Source organism: Echiichthys vipera, assembly GCF_963691815.1.
Source record: "Echiichthys vipera genome assembly, chromosome: 16".
NCBI lineage: Eukaryota > Metazoa > Chordata > Actinopteri > Perciformes > Trachinidae > Echiichthys > Echiichthys vipera.
This window is the reverse complement of record NC_139841.1, coordinates 14,836,891-14,856,213: the sequence shown is the minus strand read 5'-3', so window position 1 is coordinate 14,856,213 and position 19,323 is coordinate 14,836,891. Positions and strand designations below refer to the sequence as shown.

The 19,323-nt window shown below is 43.5% G+C and overlaps 2 protein-coding genes across 2 annotated transcripts in view; both read right to left on the bottom strand.

Annotated features, from left to right (window-relative positions):
• LOC310959211 (breakpoint cluster region protein-like) overlaps nt 1-13,147 on the bottom strand; it is an 81,040-nt gene extending 67,893 nt beyond the window's left edge. The window contains exon 1 of the mRNA XM_083930478.1: nt 10,810-13,147. Within this exon, the coding sequence (XP_083786604.1) occupies nt 10,810-12,427 (1,618 nt within the window). The 5' untranslated portion in view covers nt 12,428-13,147. The remainder of the gene's footprint in view (nt 1-10,809) is intronic.
• Nucleotides 13,148-14,588: 1,441 nt separating this feature from the next.
• Nucleotides 14,589-19,323, bottom strand: part of atp2a2b (ATPase sarcoplasmic/endoplasmic reticulum Ca2+ transporting 2b) — a 28,154-nt gene continuing 23,419 nt past the window's right edge. Inside the window, exons 22-23 of the mRNA XM_083929948.1 lie at nt 18,974-19,091; nt 14,589-18,779 (exon numbers count right to left, since the gene is read on the bottom strand). Coding sequence (XP_083786074.1) covers nt 18,507-18,779; nt 18,974-19,091 — 391 coding nt within the window. The 3' untranslated portion in view covers nt 14,589-18,506. The remainder of the gene's footprint in view (nt 18,780-18,973; nt 19,092-19,323) is intronic.

Sequence of the window (19,323 nt, the reverse complement as noted above, 5' to 3'; positions counted from 1 at the left end):
GCATGTGGACACTGCAGAGGAAGCTCCAAATTCCACAACTTAGCAGCACATGAGGAATCACTTGATTTTCTCTTCCTCCTACATTCACAAGGAGCTCTGTCACTCAATGTTGTTCTTTTAACGTAGAGAAATATATTCAAGTCAATCAAGTGAGCCAAATTCCAGCAGAGTTTTTTTTTTTTACATTTAGTGCTACTGGTCTCATTTGTGATGTGTTAGTAATAGCATAAGAGCATATGTTTGAGTCAAATTGTCCATTTGGCTTTTAGCTATCGCAGAGCAAACATCACACGCCTCCAGTACAGCTTTGTAATCTTGCAGTCAGGGTTATTTGCACAAGGTTTCTGTTGAAGACAGAATAACTACGAGAGAAACTATCCGGAGCGGTTGTTAAGCCGCCTTGAGCCTCTGCATCATTTGAAAGTTATGTAAATTCATCTCTTAACTTGAAAATATGCGTTTTAGGTGTGTTTTAAGTGCTAGAGTGTTGGATTTCTCTCCCGATTTTGCTCCCAGGTAGGTACGTAGGAGGAGAATGAGGCCGAGAGCTGCTGACTTGAATTCTGCCGCCTGTCACAAGAAAAAATAGCTAACAATGGACTGAAACAAAAAGACAGAAAGAGACAATACGGCTATGTAAAAAAAGGCTTTTACAATTCTGACTGACTTTGAAAAGACTCAACATCACACGTTTAACGATTTCCATTCACATTTCTATCTGCCTTCTCTCGATCATATTCAGATTGATCTCAAACTCGGAACACATTCAATGTAACAAGAAAAAGAAAACCCTAAAGATAACGTTTGCCGACTGGTGATGGTGTCCTTTATTTTTGCAGACAAGTGCAGCCTCTCCACGGACTTGAAAATCAGTTGTCAAGGCCAAATTGGGCTTAAAATCAGCCTTTATATTGTATAGTGCGCTCCAGGCCAAATAGGACTGAGTGAAAGAGGCAGAGAGAGAGAGAGGAAGAGAGAGAGAAATGGTCAAGGGGATAGAGAAATGGGATATGGGATATTAAGTGACATATAAGAGATATCACAGAAGGAGGGATGTTACCGAAGGGCATTCGGGGAAGAAGATGGAGGAAGGGGAGGGAGGCAGATCACGACATGAAATCCGATCTTACCCTGGAGCCTTCCAGTTATCCAGTCCCTCTGCAACGAGCGGCTCAACAAACAACACACAATAAAAAGGAGCCAGAGTCGGAGAAAGCATGATTGGAAATCAAAATAATCTTCACATCTGGTAAAATGCCTCAGCTCCAGTCGTTTCCACTGGTTCTGCTCACCACACACAAGTAGCCAGCTGCAACAGCTGATCGACACCCAGCCGCTTCACTCGTTTATTTAATAATGTGTTATTTTTATAGCACAGCTACCTCATTCTGCAGTCTCTTTCCACACACACACACACACACACACACACACACACACACACACACACACACACACACACACACACACACACACACACACACACACACACACACACACACACACACACACACACACACACACACACACACACACACACACACACACACACACACACACACACACACACACACACACACACACACACACACACACACACACACACACACACACACACACACACACACACACACACACACACACACACACACACACACACACCTCTAATAGCCCTGCAGTCCGAAGTGCCATTTATTGAGCAAACTCATCCAGCTGCCCAGTGCAAACACAGTCTAATAACAAAGAACCTGAGGGAGGAGAAACAGACACACACACACACACACACACGGTGTGGGATCAATAAAGTTTATCTTATCTTACAGAAAGAGAGAGAGAGACAGACAGAGAGATTTTGAGTCTTTTGTTATGTACTGGTGGTGTGTGTGTGTGTGTGTGTGTGTGTGTGTGTGTGTGTGTGTGTGTGTGTGTGCGTGTGCGCGCGTGTGTGTGTGTGTGTGTTAGCAGATAGCTGGTTCCATTTTGGATCCTGTTTCAGATTGGTAAAGAAACCTGGAGTTTAATAATGAATCTCTCACCCAAAGCATCACATTTGTCTGTTGTTTCTGCCTATTCAGTGTGATGTTGAAAGCAAAGCGGACGCGGTAAATGATTCGAGAGGGTTCAGAATTGAAAAAAGCGGATTCCACGCTCGATCCAGATTCAATTAAAATGCTACTTAACGCAAACCGTGGTCCTGGCTCCATCTCTGCAGAGAAATAAATACATTGTCTGCATCCATGCTTGTGTTATTGAGTTATTGAGACAAAGAGTCAGAGAGAGAGTATGTGCATGCATGTGTCCTGTCTTGCAGAGGGGGAGAGAACAAGGTGTCTAGTCTTGTAACTCTTCATCATCTACAGCTACAAAAAGCAAATGAGGTCTGAGGTCTTTCCTCTTCTCTATGGAAACCACTTCAAGGGGTTTTCTGTCCCTGCAGGAGTACTCTGATGACTCCTGCTCTTCTCTCCTAGCAAAAGAAAAAAAGGTAGTCTCCACACTCGATATTAATATCTTTGATATTGAGGATCTCAAGGACGATCAAGAAGTGAAGTAGGGGGAACACTACATCCTTTAGCTTAACCCTCAGTGATCCACAACCCCACCGCTAGTTAGTACCGACAGTCAGCCGAAGTTAAAATTGTACTCCATAAGAATTGAGATATGTTGTGTCTAGTGGCCTCTTTGTCAGTAAGATGTTATTGAAGGCAAGCCTGTTTTTTCAGATGCTTCCATCTTGTGTTGCCTTTTTTAAAACTTTATTGACACACATTCACTTCTCTACTTCCAGTCCTTCGCCTATATGTTATCTTCTTAAATCCATACACACACACACACATGTTCCTATTACACTTCTGCCCTTACTATGGGCCTGACTCAGAAGTTGGAAGTTCACGATTTCCGGTTACAAGTGAATGCAGCATAACTGTTAGTGACGATCTGGGCCGACAGACCAACCGCTGTCACAGCGTCACTAACATGGCGGTGTGTTTATATCTAGCCTGGGAATGTCACCACAGATGTTGTAATTGTAATATAGTAGAAGTTCTTTCATTAGTGGGTCATATGATCAACCGGCATCGTTTTAACTCACTCTTGGATAGACAGTAACTTAAAAGACGATTAAATAGATGAAAATCTTACAGTACAACTTTAACCTCATCAAAGTCCAATGAGGCCGTTTTACTTCATCATAAGCTTTTAACCACACACACACACACACACACACACACACACACACACACACACACACACACACACACACACACACACACACACACACACACACACACACACACACACACACACACACACACACACACACACACACACACACACACACACACACACACACACACACACACACACACACACACACACACACACACACACACACACACACACACACACACACACACACACACACACACACACACACACACACACACACACACACACACACAATACACAATACACAATACACAGATTGAGCATACTTGTGCAAGGAGTGCATGGTGGACAGACAGAAAAAAAGAAAAGCACACATAAAGAAATCGCTGGAGGAAATGAGAGAAAACAAAAAGAGAGAATCCAGCGCAGGGGAATAGACTCAGTCTATACTGTTCTGTAACAAGGAGGCCAGCTGCTGACATTTGGCATTGATTGTGTTGTTTTACAGACATTCGTCAGTTAAACCCCTATTGGACAATTACAGAGAGAGCCTGCTTGCTCCTGCAGGGGGGGTCGTGACTTTGATCTCTCCCTGCGTTTCCCCCCCTTTGCTCGGCCGAAAAGCAACGGACACAAAGACGGAAAGGTGATGCACCTCTAATTGGCTCCGAGCGAAAAGGAAACCAGAAGCAGCTGTTTGAATGGAACTTAGATGGAGGGAAAGAGGAGGAAATGGGGAAAAAGTAGGATGAGATGAAGAGAAGAGGATACAATAAAGTGAAAGAGAAGAGGTTTAGGAAAGAAACAAGGTGGAAAATGAGCGAAAACGCTTCATTAAATAAAAGAAAAGCTCCATTTATTTCAGGAATACCTACACACTGTGGCGCAGCAGTAATCAGTCTTTCCAAACACAAACTACCAATCACACACTTTCATAATCCAGAGAGGACACATCACCATTATACTACATTTTTGTGTAAGGAGACCATCATTTCTGTATTTATGCTTGCATGCCAGCCATGTTTAGTAAGTGATAATCCCAACTGTAATATATAGGGCAACATGCATTAGTACCGTAATGAGTGCAGTGTGGTGTGAGCTGAATTATATGAGGAGAAAGGGTTAATCTGATTGTTAGCCAGTTTCTAATTCCCAGACTAAAGAGTGGAGATTAAGGCTTACAATGTTTACATGACTAGACAGGTTTCTGTTACCCTCCAATTCAGAGAAGAGTATCACTTTGCTTTCGATTGTACATGTGCGTGGCGATGTGTACTGCTGTGCGTGTTTTCTATACGCTTGCATCTTTGATTACCTTTCATCTTCAGCAAAATGTGCTATATTTTTTGATTTTTTTAATCTAATTTGGTGTCAAAAGCACTCTAGCAGACTTAGAATTACACTTGGGGGGGGGGGGGGCTCAGGTCAAGATCAGGTCAAGGGGTCAACAGCTCAAACACACTGGATTCTACAAGTCCTATGATGCAATGAGGGACTGCTTACCGTCCACATATTCTCGCTATTCCAGATCTCCACAGCACCGTGTCGGTTCTGTGGTATGGTCTGGCTGCACCAGTTAACATTATGGGATATGGCAAACAAATGCAGCAACAGTGCCTTTGCAAAAGAAAAAGATAGAGGAAGGGGAGGAGAATTTGGTAGAGCTGGTAACCCAGACTGCTATTCACATCTTTTACACCCACAGTTTGTAACAGGATATAGACGCTCAAGTGACGCAACGTAATTTTTTTAGACTTGGACAAAACTGAGGACATTAAACAAAGCTGTGTTGTACTGCCTGGGACTAGAAAATTGACTTTGAAATGTAAAATAGGTGGAATGCTCCTTAAACGACGGTAAATCTGGACAAATTCCTACAATTACAAAGGGCCTTTTGGGTCATTCTGATATTAATCTTCATGGACGCCACATTGCCTTGTGGTCTCAACCAGACCATAAACCAGGTCTTTCTTTCCACCCCCCCACCCCCCCCCAGCCTCAACCTGGTCCCTCAGAGAGCTGGTTGTGATTAACGGCCCGTGCAGCTAAGATAGGATATTCAGTACGTAGAAAAACCAGAAAACACACACCGGCGAGCACTCACACTACAACCCTGTGGTGAGTGGTTAGTGCACTGTGGCCAATCCAGTTGACAGTGAGCGCAACAACGAGGGCCATGTTGAAGAGGCTGATGTTCAAAAGGGCAAGAAGCTAAACATAACAGTCACCAGAATTTCTGTAAGGGATTTTCCAAGTTTCTTCCAAGAGCTGTCGGTCACCCGAGGAAAGATTGTGGCTGGATGCTTGGCATAGGAAGTAAACAAGCGCTCATAAAAAAAATTAAAAAAAGAGAAGAAATAAACAGAAGCAGAGAAGAGTAATTACCCTTTGGAGGGTTGTGAGTTTGTGTTTATGTGTGTTTGTGTTTGCATGTCTGTCTGCAGATTCCAGCTATCTGCTTCCCTTCACCGAAAGGTTAGTTTGAATGTCTGAAAACATACACACACATACACATGGGCTAAAACTGGTGGTTCTAACCCCACAAACCAAGCAGGGCAGTTTGACTCTCACTGGGCAGCTGCTGGAGCAGCTCCACCCTCCTGCCCGCTGCCAACTTAGCTGTGCACCGAGCAAGCCGCTGTGCCAGTCTGGACTTTCTACTGCAAAATCATTGGCCTGCAACTCGACCAGACATGATTGCTTTGTACATTATTGTTTTGATCTTATGATTTTCTTTAATAATTTACAGTTGGATTTTATATTGTTATATTGAATGGTCTTGTTGCCAGGTACATAATGATGTGTCACATCAATCATGCTGCAAAAAAAAAAGAAAAAACACTATACACTGCACGTAACATTACACACAAACCAACTAACTAAAATCTTGAATGAGTTCACAGGCCCCCTCCATGTCTTTTCCCAGCAAAGGGAACAAAGTGGCCATTTTGTGGCGGTGTACTTGGTCCAAGCAGGCTTCACCAGCCCAATGAAAGTCTGAGCTGAGCACCCAGCTGGCAAGCATGGCTGACCCCCCCACCCCCCGGCCATCTCTTCTTCTTCTTCTTATCCCCCCATGCTTCTCTCCTCTCCTGTCCACCACTATTGGCCCCACTGTGAGCCTGTAGCTTCTGTGTGCCGTCACAGAACAGCAGAGAGTGAATAAGCCTTTTTAAGAGCTACAGTCCTCCCCCACGCCCCCTCGCTCAGTGTGAAAAGGGGGTCACTGTGCCACACCGGACTAGTGAAAAGCATGTGGGATTGGAGATACCGCTGACAAAATCTCTTTTAGCATCTCATGAGACATCTTTACCTATCATTCCTTTTCATCCTTTTCAACCCCTCCCTGCACACACTTGGGAATACGTGTTGAATCACATGGCGAACATGTATACAGACACACACGCGCACACAGAGGCTCAGAGAGTAGGAAACCCATACAGCCTCAGATCCTCTTTGACATTGCTGCTACAGACCGTTATCCCCACTGATTGGCCGCTTGTTGCTGAGACAGACAAACATGAACACGAGAGCAGCACGTTTGATTCTTATTTCTTAGGAGGTACGCATGAGTGTATAACAAATATATTGAGCAAAATACCCACAAACACACAGAGAAGCACTAATGACACCATAGGATTTGATCTGCAAATGTCCCTCAGGGAACACTGAGCCCTTTTCTTTTTTCAGTGACTGTTTTTTGTCCTTCCTTACAGTTGTTGTATATTTGATTTCTTTTTTGTATATTTGTTTTATTGGTATAATCTTTATTAGCAATACATATGGAGGAATCTGTTTCAGAGTTAGTGGGAAAGATAAGGTTATGCTAACCTAGATGATGTTAGCCTAAAGAGTGCTGCCGGACACAAAAAAATGTATGCCACAAGCTATAACACAGCCAAAATTATCACAAAATCAATTAAAAAAAACTGACAAAAAAAAAAAGGCCTTTTTCGAAGCATAAGGGTTAAAAAGCATTTTATGAAATGAGATGTGTTGACATATTCCATATTATCTCTTTTGCTCTTCACCCCAAACAGTTCATCAGTTTGCGAACTAACGGCTAAGTTTGGCCTTATTTATTTTTGCTTTACAATTTCTACTTACAACGACCATTAAGTTGTGCCTGTCTAAAAATATAGCCACTGACAGTTCCAGCTGAGGGAGGTGGAAGTTGTGAACAAAACAGCCATTGAAGCTTTCTCAGGTCTGTCCTGCTTTGGCATCGCAGCCCTCAGAGACACAAACCCTCAGGTATTCCTCTGGTTTAGGGGCATATTTCCCTTCAAATGAATCAATGGAAACAGCGTATGTAGAAAAATGCCATTTGTGGTTACCACCCATTTCATTAGAGAGGGCAGTGAAAGCTTCCTTTCTTCAATGAACTGACCTTGCTGAAACTTTCAGCAGGTAATGTGTTTGAGGTTTGAATTTGATCTTAATTCACATTTCCACAAATTTGATAGTCCTGCATGTGGGAAACATTTGGATTGATCCGTTGGCGTCAATTTTTATGTCCTTCAGTTAATGAGAATTTTTTGCAGAGATTTGCATGCAATAGGAGATGAAAAACCGAGTCATGGCAACGTGAAAAAGACTTGTCAGTCCTTTAACAAACTCTTGACGTAACGTCGCTGCACTCTTGTTTGCTCAGTTCAGTTCAAAAATGAAAATTTGGCAGTTGTGCCTCCAAACATGCTTTTTTTTCACGAGCCTAGATTTAACTTGCCAAGCGTCGCTGCTTTCCCACTGAATGACACTCGAGGGAAATATTTCTATTTTAATCTTTCACTCATTTTGTAGTTCTCTTTTCTGTCGGAGCCACAAAGACCCGCTCGTCTCTGCTCGGCATGTAAACTATTCATCCTGAAAAAACCAACAACATTAAATAAACAAAACACATTATGGGGCAATTACTACTGTTGTTGGCATGCAGAGAAGAGAACTATAGATCAGAACAGCTCTGGCAGATGGTGTTAGAGTGGCCTCTCCAGACTCAACCACCGGCAAGAAACTCTACCTCTACCTACGACACATGAACACCTACTGCTGAAGGCAAAGCAGTATCAAGGTATAGGAGTAAACATCAAGCATGTGTGTTCTTTGTGTTTAAGACCGAGTCTGTGTGTTTCTGTTACGCAACGGGAGAGTTCTTCCCATCTGTGCCTCTCTGCAGCCCCCGCATCCCTGACCAATGAAGCGAGAAACGACAGCTCTGCCTTGCACTCTGCCTCCCTCACAACACCGTCCCACTATTCATTATTATCATCAGCAGACGGCCGCCATAAACACACTTCCCTTACTATTGCTTTCTGTTCTGTTTATGGCTGAAATTATACACCACTGGTGCCGCAAAATGATGCAATATTCATCTTTATGATTACCTTCTCAGTCAACCTCACCCCTGTCTGCCCTCAGCTTAAAACCCAACTAGAAAACAAAACCACTCCGCAGGGTGTCTAACTAACATTTTTTACTCCTTATACTCCAAATTCCAGATTATCCCACTAAATGCATCGCTGTCTGCAACACCCCCCACCCCATCCTCCATCTATGTCCCTGCTCTTCTGGCTTGCCTAACTCCCCACAGGGCTCACTGTTGTGGAAAAGATGTTAAAACAAAGAGAGCAGACAGTGCAGAGATAATCCTAAACATAGCAGCTGGGGAATTAGCTAGTCATTTGCTGGGGACTCACTAGCTCTTAACTTTGCACAATATTAATTGATGTAGAGCTATGAATGTTAGCATTTTGCTCAATTGTCTATGGTGGTTGCATATTACTGGTACTTGTCATCAGGGAGGAAATAGTAATAAAAACGGAAGATGTCTTCGCTTTCACTGCAAATATTTCTGAGATGGTCTTCTGAACAGGATGCTACTCTAGTTTGATGGTTGCGTCCTGTCTGGAAAAACATTTTAGTTGCTCCACCAGGGCCACTGTGTCAGTGGTTCTATTCAAATAAATGAATTATAGATGCACAGAGACCTGTTCTCTGTTCAGGATATTTAGGCAATGTGCGGCATCAGGTTTAAGAAAGCAATGCTACCCAGAATGATGATAGTAATGTATTTAATAATGAATCAAATATTAACAGCAAAATATTAATGTTATTAAAGGTCCCATATTGTTTTGATCATGAAAATGGTCGAGGTGCTGCATAAGTACAGTTCAAGTGTCAAAACGCTCAATCCACAGAAAAATGCACACGGCCCATATTCAGAAACAGTCAATGTCGGTAATGATGGTGCAGACGCAGAGAGCAAAGACCTAGAGACACTGACCAATCAGAACAGACTGGGCTTAAAGAGACAGGCGCTAAAATGGGGTGTTTGAGAATATATGTATACGGACAGTAGAGGAAAATTATCTTTTTTCACATTACATTATGTAAAATAGTTAATAGTATGAACCTGAAAATGAGCGCAATATGTTCTCTTTAGGCCTTCACATTAGTTAAATTCGCTGCAGCCTAACTTTATTGTATGGGCACAGTTGGCATCTTCTTTTCAGCTTCCACACTTTCACTTTCTCTTTATCTTTAAGGGTTCTCATTCCTCCAGTAAATACTCCCATTCTTTTTGTTTCTCTCTCTGTCACGATTGGACTACATCTTCCCCTCGTGGAAGTTCATCCTGACACTGGAGTGGCCGTGTGATGCCTGCACCCTGCTGTCTGTCCAGCAGGGTGCCAGTCCCAAAAAACTGTTACAATATAGTGGGTGCTAAAACACTACTCACTTCAACAGCGGAAAAAAAACTGAGAGAGACAACAAGCAGACATGTGCACAACTGCAGCTAAACTGCAGCGTTTGGTTTCACTTCTTTAAAGCTGGCACAAGCCTCTGCAATGGAAACTTTACTGAGGAATTAGAGTATGTTAAGTCCTACTAATGTGCTTCTTTCAGCAACACACTCCACTGTTGTTGGGCTTGAGCCTAACAGCCAAGTTAGCCACATCCCGGTTCCCTCCAGGCTGCACATCTATCTGCTAGCTGCTGTTCTATTATGGGTGCCAACGGCTCAGAGGCTACAATTAAGTGGTTAGGGATACCGCGCATAATTGTTAGGAGAGTGGATTTCTTTTGTCCTGGCCTGCGCTACAAGCTGGTGAAGAGTTTCAGTTTCAGGGAATTGTCTTCTGCTCTGTCACATTTAAGGCAGACAGACAGATACCTGTGATTGGAATTCCATACTCGCCGCAGGAGTCGTCTGAGAAAGGCTAGACCAACAGTTTCAACCCAGACTGACCGCATTTATTGTTCACCCACCCGACTGACATTCCAGGAATAAGCAGAGGTGGATCTTTCATCTGTCTCCCACGCAGGGACATCCAAAGAACACAGTATCGCCTGCTTGCGTGCACACACACACGCACACACAATCACCAATGATGATCATGTCAATCAAGTCAACATTTGGCTTTGCTTTGGGATTTAAAAACATATTGTATGAAGAAGAAGAAGAAGCTAAAAATAGAAAAGATGCCAACATATGACTCAATAACACTCATTCACTCAGGCTTTCATTCATTTTTCCGTTCTCCACACACAACCAGCCGTACTCGGTTTCTGAAATGCCCTTTGCATTCCAGCCCACCTGCTATCCACCACAAAAAAAGATTAGAGACAGCAGTCAACACTCACCTAGGTGCTCTCCATGGAAACTGTTGTCATGCGATGTTCTACCATGGGGCAAAAGGTCATGATGGGCAGCAGGTGGCCAGATCTGACCAGTCTTGCGAACGCTCACAATAGTGGCTTCAGACATGACCACGTGGCCTCCCTGCTGCCGGTGGTGGCGCTTCTGGGACTGCGGCGTTGGAGGGCTGCTGCTGTCAAAGGAGTGCTGGGAGTTCTGGGAGTTTTGGGACGGCGAGCGGCTCTTCTCTCTGAAGGGCCGACGGAACGCCGTGGTGGGACTGGGTGAGACGTGGCTGGACTGACCTGAGGAGAAGTCCTCCTCGCTGGATGTCAGGTTCTCATTGGAGCTGCAGTCTGGCGTGTAGCCACCACCTCCGCCGACATCCTCAAAGCTCCCCGGGGAGTAGGAGCGGCGCGGCCAGGTCAGGAGGTGGTCATCGCCTCCCCCGAGGTCTCTCATTGTGACTCCGCTACCACTTCCACCACCGCCTCTCCCGTCTCCACCGCCACCTTCACCCATCATCACCCCACCAACATAGACACTGGAGTAGGCCTGGAACTCGGAAGGCTGCCATGGAGGGGGAGGAGGTTTGCCACCATTGGCCCTCCCTGAATGTCGCTGGTTGGGTTCTCCATCTTCATATTCTGCATCATAGCCGCAGGTGCTCTCAGTGGACCGGCCTCTGTAAACTGGCCTGGCGCGGAGCTCCCCTGCCACCGTTGCCAGGTTACCTGGGAGGGAGTGAAGAGATCTCTTTCGCTCCATCTGCATGGCCTGGCTGCCCAGGGAGCTGATCTTGTCGGAGACGTCACGGTCATTGACCCTGATCAGACCCCTTTCGTGGTGGAATTCCATGTTAGAGTAGAATGGTGGTGGTGGCGGTGGCAGCTGCTTCTCCTGACCCTTCGCTACATCCCCCGCAGAGTGAGAGTTGGCCCGTTTGATCCTCTCAAAGTTGGACCTAAGAGCTGCCACGCCAAGACCCATCCCCAGCTTGTCCTTGGGGTCAGAGGGCAGTTCCTTGTCTGGGGGCAGAAGGTTGACCCTACGGGGGGAGACAGAGATGCTGCCTCTTTGCTTGGACGGCGAAAGGCCATCTAGGTTGTCACAGGACGCAGACTCGACCTGCTGGGGTACCTCAAAGGCCGACTCCAGGCCGTCCCCGTGGGATGCTGATTTCCGGGCTGGAGGAGGCCTGGGTTTGGACCGTCCAGCTCCATCTCCAAGAGGCTGATAACGGCTCCTATCCACACTACCGCCACTATACCCTCCACCAACTACACCTACTACACCTACTACACCAGTCTCCTGCATGTGAGGCTGTTGGGACTGGCATTCAGCACCCTGCATGGCTGCAGGGTCCATCCCCTCGCCCAGCGGCGTCTTCCTGAAGCCCCACCGCTGCTTGTCATAGCTCTTTCTCTCCTTGGCCAGGAGGGTTTGCAGGTAGATCATACGGAAGCGCTCCTTGTTCACCTCCTGCTCCAGACGCCTGATGGACGCTTTGCACTTCTCCAGCTCCTGCTCGATGCCTCCGACAGATCGCAGCTCCATTTTGGGGGGGTCGGACTCAGGGAATTGCGCTTTCCACGCCTCGGTGAATCCAACCGGTTCCACCATATTGTGCCTAATTTATTTCTGTGATTGACCCTGGCTCACACACACACTAGGTGAATGAAGCCAACGGGCGCACCGCCTGTCCCCTCTTTTTTTTTTTTTTTTTAGTCCAGTTCGCCCCTCAAGAGTCCTTATAGACAATGGCCACTTACAGTCCGAGCAGAGGCAGTGTTTAAAACAGGCCTTTAGGTAACCCGTTCAGAAACGCACAGTTTAATTCCTGACACTTGTCGTGGGTTGCGCAGATGCAACAATACATCCCATTCTGAACAAGAGAAACCGGCTGTTCGGCCACAGGAATAGCTGGGAATGTGCGCGGCGTAAAATAGAAGAATAAAAAGCTGCAATAACGCGCGTCTTTCTCTTGCATCATTCCAGAAAAGGACACTTACAGAAGATTTTGTTTTTATAATCTCAGCTTCGATACAATGACAGCATCTGTCCTCGCGAGGTGACTGACACGGGGATCTGGCTCCCAGGGAGGAGGAGGGAAGGGGAAAAAAAGAATAAAGTGTTTTAATCCAACTGGGTTTACTCACTGTCTGTGTCTACTATTCCCGGGTTAGTCCGCGATAGCCGGTCCGTTCACTCTTGCCCATTCATATGGCAGTAATCCCAGGTGCTGCTGCTGCTGCTGCTGCTCCAGACCGCCTTTGTACCAGCAGCGCTCAAGGAGAAAGGATAAAAAGCGCAAAACACAAGCGACGACAACATCGGAGTTTCTCAGAGGACGAGATCAAGCGCAGTGATCCGGCTAAAGTAGATGGTTTCGTTATCCCATTTTTCTCCCCACGATACCTATATGGTCTTGTTTTTTCTCTTCTTTTCCAGGTTCATCTCTTTTCTTCGGCCGTGATGGTGCCGCCGCTGCGTGCGCTCCCATCTCAGGCCAGCAACACTGGAGGGGCTGCGAGAATGGGAGGGACCAGAGTGAGAGAGAGTCTGCTGGTTAAAGAGACAGAGCAGGGATGCAGTCAGCTCTCACCGTCATTACTACTCCAGGTTTATTATCTGCATATGGAGTTTAACTGCTCAAACTCATTCATCATATCTTCAGTTTTCATATCTTTTTTTTTTTAAATAGTAAGAAGCCCAGGCCTCATTATTCTGGAGAAACCTGACACTTTTTTGGGCTCTTTTCTTTATTTCTCTGCATGATTGCTGGATTGAGAAAGTATAAAGTCAACAAATCATACAGTATAAGCCACAACCACAAATATATGTTTTGCATAACTTCCCACATGTCTTAGTAACCATTGAGCTACAATCTCTCCCAACAATCCACTACTACTACAACTTTATTAATATTATTAATGGGAACAATTTCAGCACATTCCTCTTTCAGGGTTCCTTTAAAAGCTAGTGGCTGGACCTGTCAAGCAGGTGTTACAGCACATCTACCGTAGGAGTGCTGCTGGTATCTTTAACCCAACGCTGCCACCCAGTGGAGGAATGTCATGTGTGTGATTTGTTTGGGGGGAGTTTAGACTACACACGGCTGCTGCTATGTTGGCACTTGCTTCACCACTTTGAAAAAAAAAATCATCTTAAAGGGGACATAGACTGCTCATTTTGGGGCTCATATTTGTACTCTGGGTTTATACAATAACATGTTTACATGCTTTAACGTTCGAAAAACACATTTTTCTCATACTGTCTGAATATGCCTGTATTCACTCTGTCTATAACGCTCAGTTTTAGTCCCCATCTCTTTAAAAATGACTGTAATGGCACTACTGCAGTCCTAAACCTATATAAAGTTATAGTTGTGACATCACTACTGGATGTCCTGACAGCTTATTACAGGCAGAGTTTCCAAGTGCAGGCTGTGTGCATTTCTCTGTGGATTCAGCGTTTTGATACTTTCATTGTACTTCTATAGCAAACAGACTTGCTTTATAATAAAAAACGAAATACATTGAAATCTAACTAAAAGTCTTGCGCAAGTGTTAACCCAGTAGTATGGATATGTTTTAATCCTATGAACTATAATGACTAATTGCCTAAAACTATGGAATAACACATTGGCCAAGCAAAAACACAAACTGACACAACTCAAATACTATATCGTTTTATTTACCTGAAACCACAACCTCAGTAATGCTTGTACAACCATTATTAGTCGTCAATAATGATCATATTTTTACAGATATTATTTGACCAGGTGTCACTGAGGGGACTACACGGCCCCCCCACATAACATCACAGTTTTACAGCAGTTAATAATAATAATAATAATAATAATAAAAGTAAAGCAGAGGCAATAAGAAGACAGGAGAACACTGTTGTATTGCAGGATTACCAATGAATCAAAGTGTTAAGTCTGTTGTCCTCATTGCAGACTACGTCATTAGAAACCAAATGGATCAGTGATCGGCCTACAGCAGTTGTTAAAACTGAACGGAAGAAAATAAAGTTAAGAAAAACTCAAGTAGAGCACAGTCAAGTTCAGCATGAGTCATTTCTCCATGTCTAATATTGTGCAAATTACCCAAACCGTTACAATAAAAACAGTGATTTACATATGATATATCTATCTTCAAACCATCTTAATATGTCATTTGAGTATTATACATTAGAATCTATAAATACAAATTGCAAAGCCTACATACAGCTGAAACGCATGCATGAATGTTTTGTACACTGATGTACAGCTAAGATCGTTCAACCCAGTTTAAAGATTCTTTACATGACAAGCTAACATGGAGGTCAGAAACAAGTTCTTCATGCAAGAAGGAACGTTGAGGGTGTTGAAAACTTCCCTGCACACAAAACTGGAATAGTGTCATTAATATAGCATTTGCACAGAGGTATAAGAATGTTAAAGAGAGTGTGTGTGTGTGTGAGTGTGGTCATTTGTCGTGGTGCAAGGGGGCAAACGGAAGTGTTTCCAGCCCAACCACTTTTAAGTATACCCTTATGTATTTGGTCTCATTACTGTGAAAATATGTCCTTTTTGTCTGTGCAGGGTTGCACACTGCTGGTCATCATGGTGTCTGTAGTTAAGAGTAAGCACACATGCTGGATACTAGGACTCCTCCAGCCTGAGCCCACTCTTAAAAGTTGCAATGCTTCTATGACAGCCACCCTAAAATGGAGAGAGAAACTATGTTAGTACACAACATATGAAATATTCAATGGTTCCAGTTTACAATTGTAAAGGGATAGTTCAGATTTTTTTGAAGTGGGGTTGCATGAGGTACTTATCTAGTCAGTCGGCACGCCCCCAGTTTGAAGAAGCGGACAGGACTACCAGCACGGAAGCCACGCAATGTATTGCTGTGGGTGGGGGCCGCAGCTAAACGTTTTTTAGCAGCATAAAAAAGGCCCGCTTTTTTTTTTTTTTTAAAAGCACCATGCATTTAAGTGTGCGCCATATTTAGAATATTTTCACAACTTTACCTTGCCTTGTTTAAGTTTGAAAGAAGTTCTATGCTCTCGTCAAAGCCCCCTAAAGACTCCATCGACTAGACAGTAATTGTACCTAAGAAGACAGTAGCTGCTGGTCTTCCACTGTTTTAAAAGGGTTAGGAACCAACACACCTTTAAAAAAACCACACAATGACACATAATTATCGAGGCCGTGATAGACCACCCATGTTTTGCAAGTTAAAATTACTTTTTGGCAATGGAGTCTGGTGGCTTTGAGAAGAGCCCAGAACAGCAAAGCAAAGTTGTGAAAAAAAAATCTAAATATTGAGTATATTTAAACTGATTTTGACTTTTTTTTATCATATTATATATAATAAAGATATATATATATTTTTCAGATGGACTAAATATGTTCCTGCCCTCATCCACAGCAATACATTGTTTAGCGTCAGTGTCTGTCCTCCTGCTTGTTCCAAACTGGGGGCATGGCAACTGTCAGTAATACACTGACTATGCATAAGAACCTTATACAACCCCACTTTAAAAACATTTATTTTCTATGCATAAGAACCTTATACAACCCCACTTTAAAAACATTTATTTTCTACCACATTATAGGAGTAGGTATTGCTTTTGTGAAGATAGGCAAGTGGTGTCAGAGTGGTGAAAAGAACAGCAGACAGTGACATTCACAATAGTGGCATGTGGGAAACATCCATGTCTAATCAATTTGTATTTGTGTGAATGGGCAACCCCATTCAATCCACAATCAGTCCTTTTCAGTGACTATGATGTTTTACCTGGAGAACATTCCTTAATAAGCTTCTTAATTGAATGGTGTTATGTTTCTTCACAACAACAAAAATAAGTCTCTTCTTTCCTATTGTTGATTTTCCTATTGATTCTACTGTATACTGAATTGGTGTTTAGTAGTGTGAAAAAAGCAGATGGATACTCACTCTAGTGACAGGGGAGCCAATGGAAGGCATTGAGGAAGTAAAGCACACAGTTGTTGGTAAGTGGAACACAAACACACAGTGCAAACAAACCCAGGCTTCTACCCCAAAAAACATGCTTTACATTTCTCACGTGGGAATTTCCACACAAAATAATGCTTAAGTGATTTTAGGATTAGTGCAGTTGACTATAGGCTCTGATCCATCATGTATACGCTACCTCAAAGTTTAGTAAGTCCAGAACAAACTAAGACCTCTAAATATTAAAGCATGTAAAGAGTCAAATAAACAAGATCTGCTTCTGTGTTGTGAAAGACTCTGGCCGGTCATGTTGTACCAAGGGTACCGAAGCATTCGAATGTCTGAAATGATTTAAATTCAAGTATTATATGCACATACAAAAACAACACTGGCCTCAATCGTATTAAATAAAGACAGAAAACACTTTGATTCAAAGGGTTTATGAGTGTATTTTTCCTTGAAGTAAAAAACAACATTTTGGGTTCTTATTTGCACTCCAAGTTCATTTGGAGTAGTTTCTGTATTAGTATTTATTCTTAGGATTTTAATATCACTGTCCTTTGAATCAAACGCCATGGAGATGGTAATAAACATACAACACCCCCATTCAGTTCTATCTCCAAAGCAAAACACAAATAAAGTTAATGAAAGTCAAAAATCAATACAAACAAAATATATCCTTAAAATATTGAGGGAAGGAAAATTTTGTTCTTTGTTTTCTGCACAAGCAAATAGGGGCACACCTCAGATGTTACGCTTCAGCAAGACCGTTAAGGGAAAAGTATCTAGAGATGAGCAAAAACTATTTTGTTTTATCATATTGAGGTAGCTGTGCTCTGCCCAGTGCAGAAAAACTGGCTTATTTTCAAATCATTGTAGTAAAAAAAACATCCATGAGGTTAATTTATACTCTAACATGGGGTGGGGGGGAACATACACAATTAAATTAGAAATGAGAGACCACAAACAGTTCATGCTTGGTCACAGGACATGCGGCTTTTGTTTTCAAAGATTTTTTTTCCTTTTGTTAAAGCGGAGCATTCAAACGTTCACTCCCAGACCTTTCCCCATCAGCGTCTGCCACATGGAGCTTGTCCTCTCTGAAAGAGTTCTGAGTTTATACTGAAGACACAATGGTAAACATGAGAAAACAAATGAAGGCGGTATGTCTAAGCCACACTGGTCAAACAATTGACAAAGCCATAAAAAAAAAAGTTGCATAAAATTCAATCTGTACAGATCAATGGATTTCTGATAACTTATTTTCTTTTCACGAGGAGGGAAGCTTAAACAAAACAATGTGATGTTACTGTAGTGACATAAGAAAACTGATATTTCCAAAATCATTAAAAATATAAACCTTAGAGGTAATATTGACAATAATAATAAAAAAAAAAAACTGGCAACAGTATATTTTCTTTCAAACCAGCAAAAAAGTCCACAGCTACGGGAGTGATGGTCCTCACCCATTCAAAAATCCTATCCCAACTCCAACCAAGTGACTTCTCAATATTAGCATTTTATATTATTTTTACGTTTCATGTGGTAAAGTTGGTCCTTCTCGTACACACACAAGTAGGTAGGCACGCACAAGTACACACTAACTCTACAAACGCACACACGCAAGCTATGCACATGACGGAAGGCAGAAAGGGAAAAGGGGAGAGGACAGAGGGAGGTGTTGGTGGTGGTGGTGGTGGGGGGTGGAAAAGTCGAGGTTGTGCTCAAGTCAGTCAGGACCAGAACATGTCGGCCATGTTAGTGTCGGAGCTGTAGATCCAGAGAACCAAGGGGAGAGAAACGGCCACGAAGGGCCAGGAGATGCCCTCCATACATGCAGACAGGCAGCAGCCTTTGCAGCTGGCGGGCTTCTCCAGTTCTTTACCGGGCTCCAGGTAGTTCCTGGCAGCAAACTTGAGCAGCTCGTCAAGTAGAATGACAGGCAGTGAGATCTTGAGCACCATCAGCCATTGTGTCAGATTCAGAGGGGTGATCTGGAAAATGATCTGAACAGAAGCACACAAGACAGAGGTCAAACTGTGGTTCAGTCTACACGTACCAATTTTGAGAGACAGCAGACTGGATCCCCATTTTAGTTTCATATCTGACAGCAGAATAAAATAACTCTTGAGTCGTGAAAACACTGCCTTTGTTACTCATGTCCCATTCTATGTGACAGACTAAAACACATATTTCTCACTGGAAGAGGCTCCACGTAGAGGATGAGGAAGTGAAGGGACATGGAGAGGCAGATTGCTCCCAGCAGCCACACGTTCTCCCAGGGAGGCATCCTCAGCAGGGACTGGTTCTCTGACACACTGAGCAACAACAAAGACGAATGGACATGTTTGTTAAAAACACACTCACTTTGTCATTGTATGTTTACACAGGGGTGGTGTGCGAAAATGGAAATGGACATAAGAACTGGCTGAAGAAGCACAGACATTGAGAAATACTAGTAAAACCCACAGTTAGATCAACAGTGAATTGCAATGGAGGGGGGGGGGGGGGGGGGGGAATCATCTGTTATTATTTTAATAACAGTTGGGA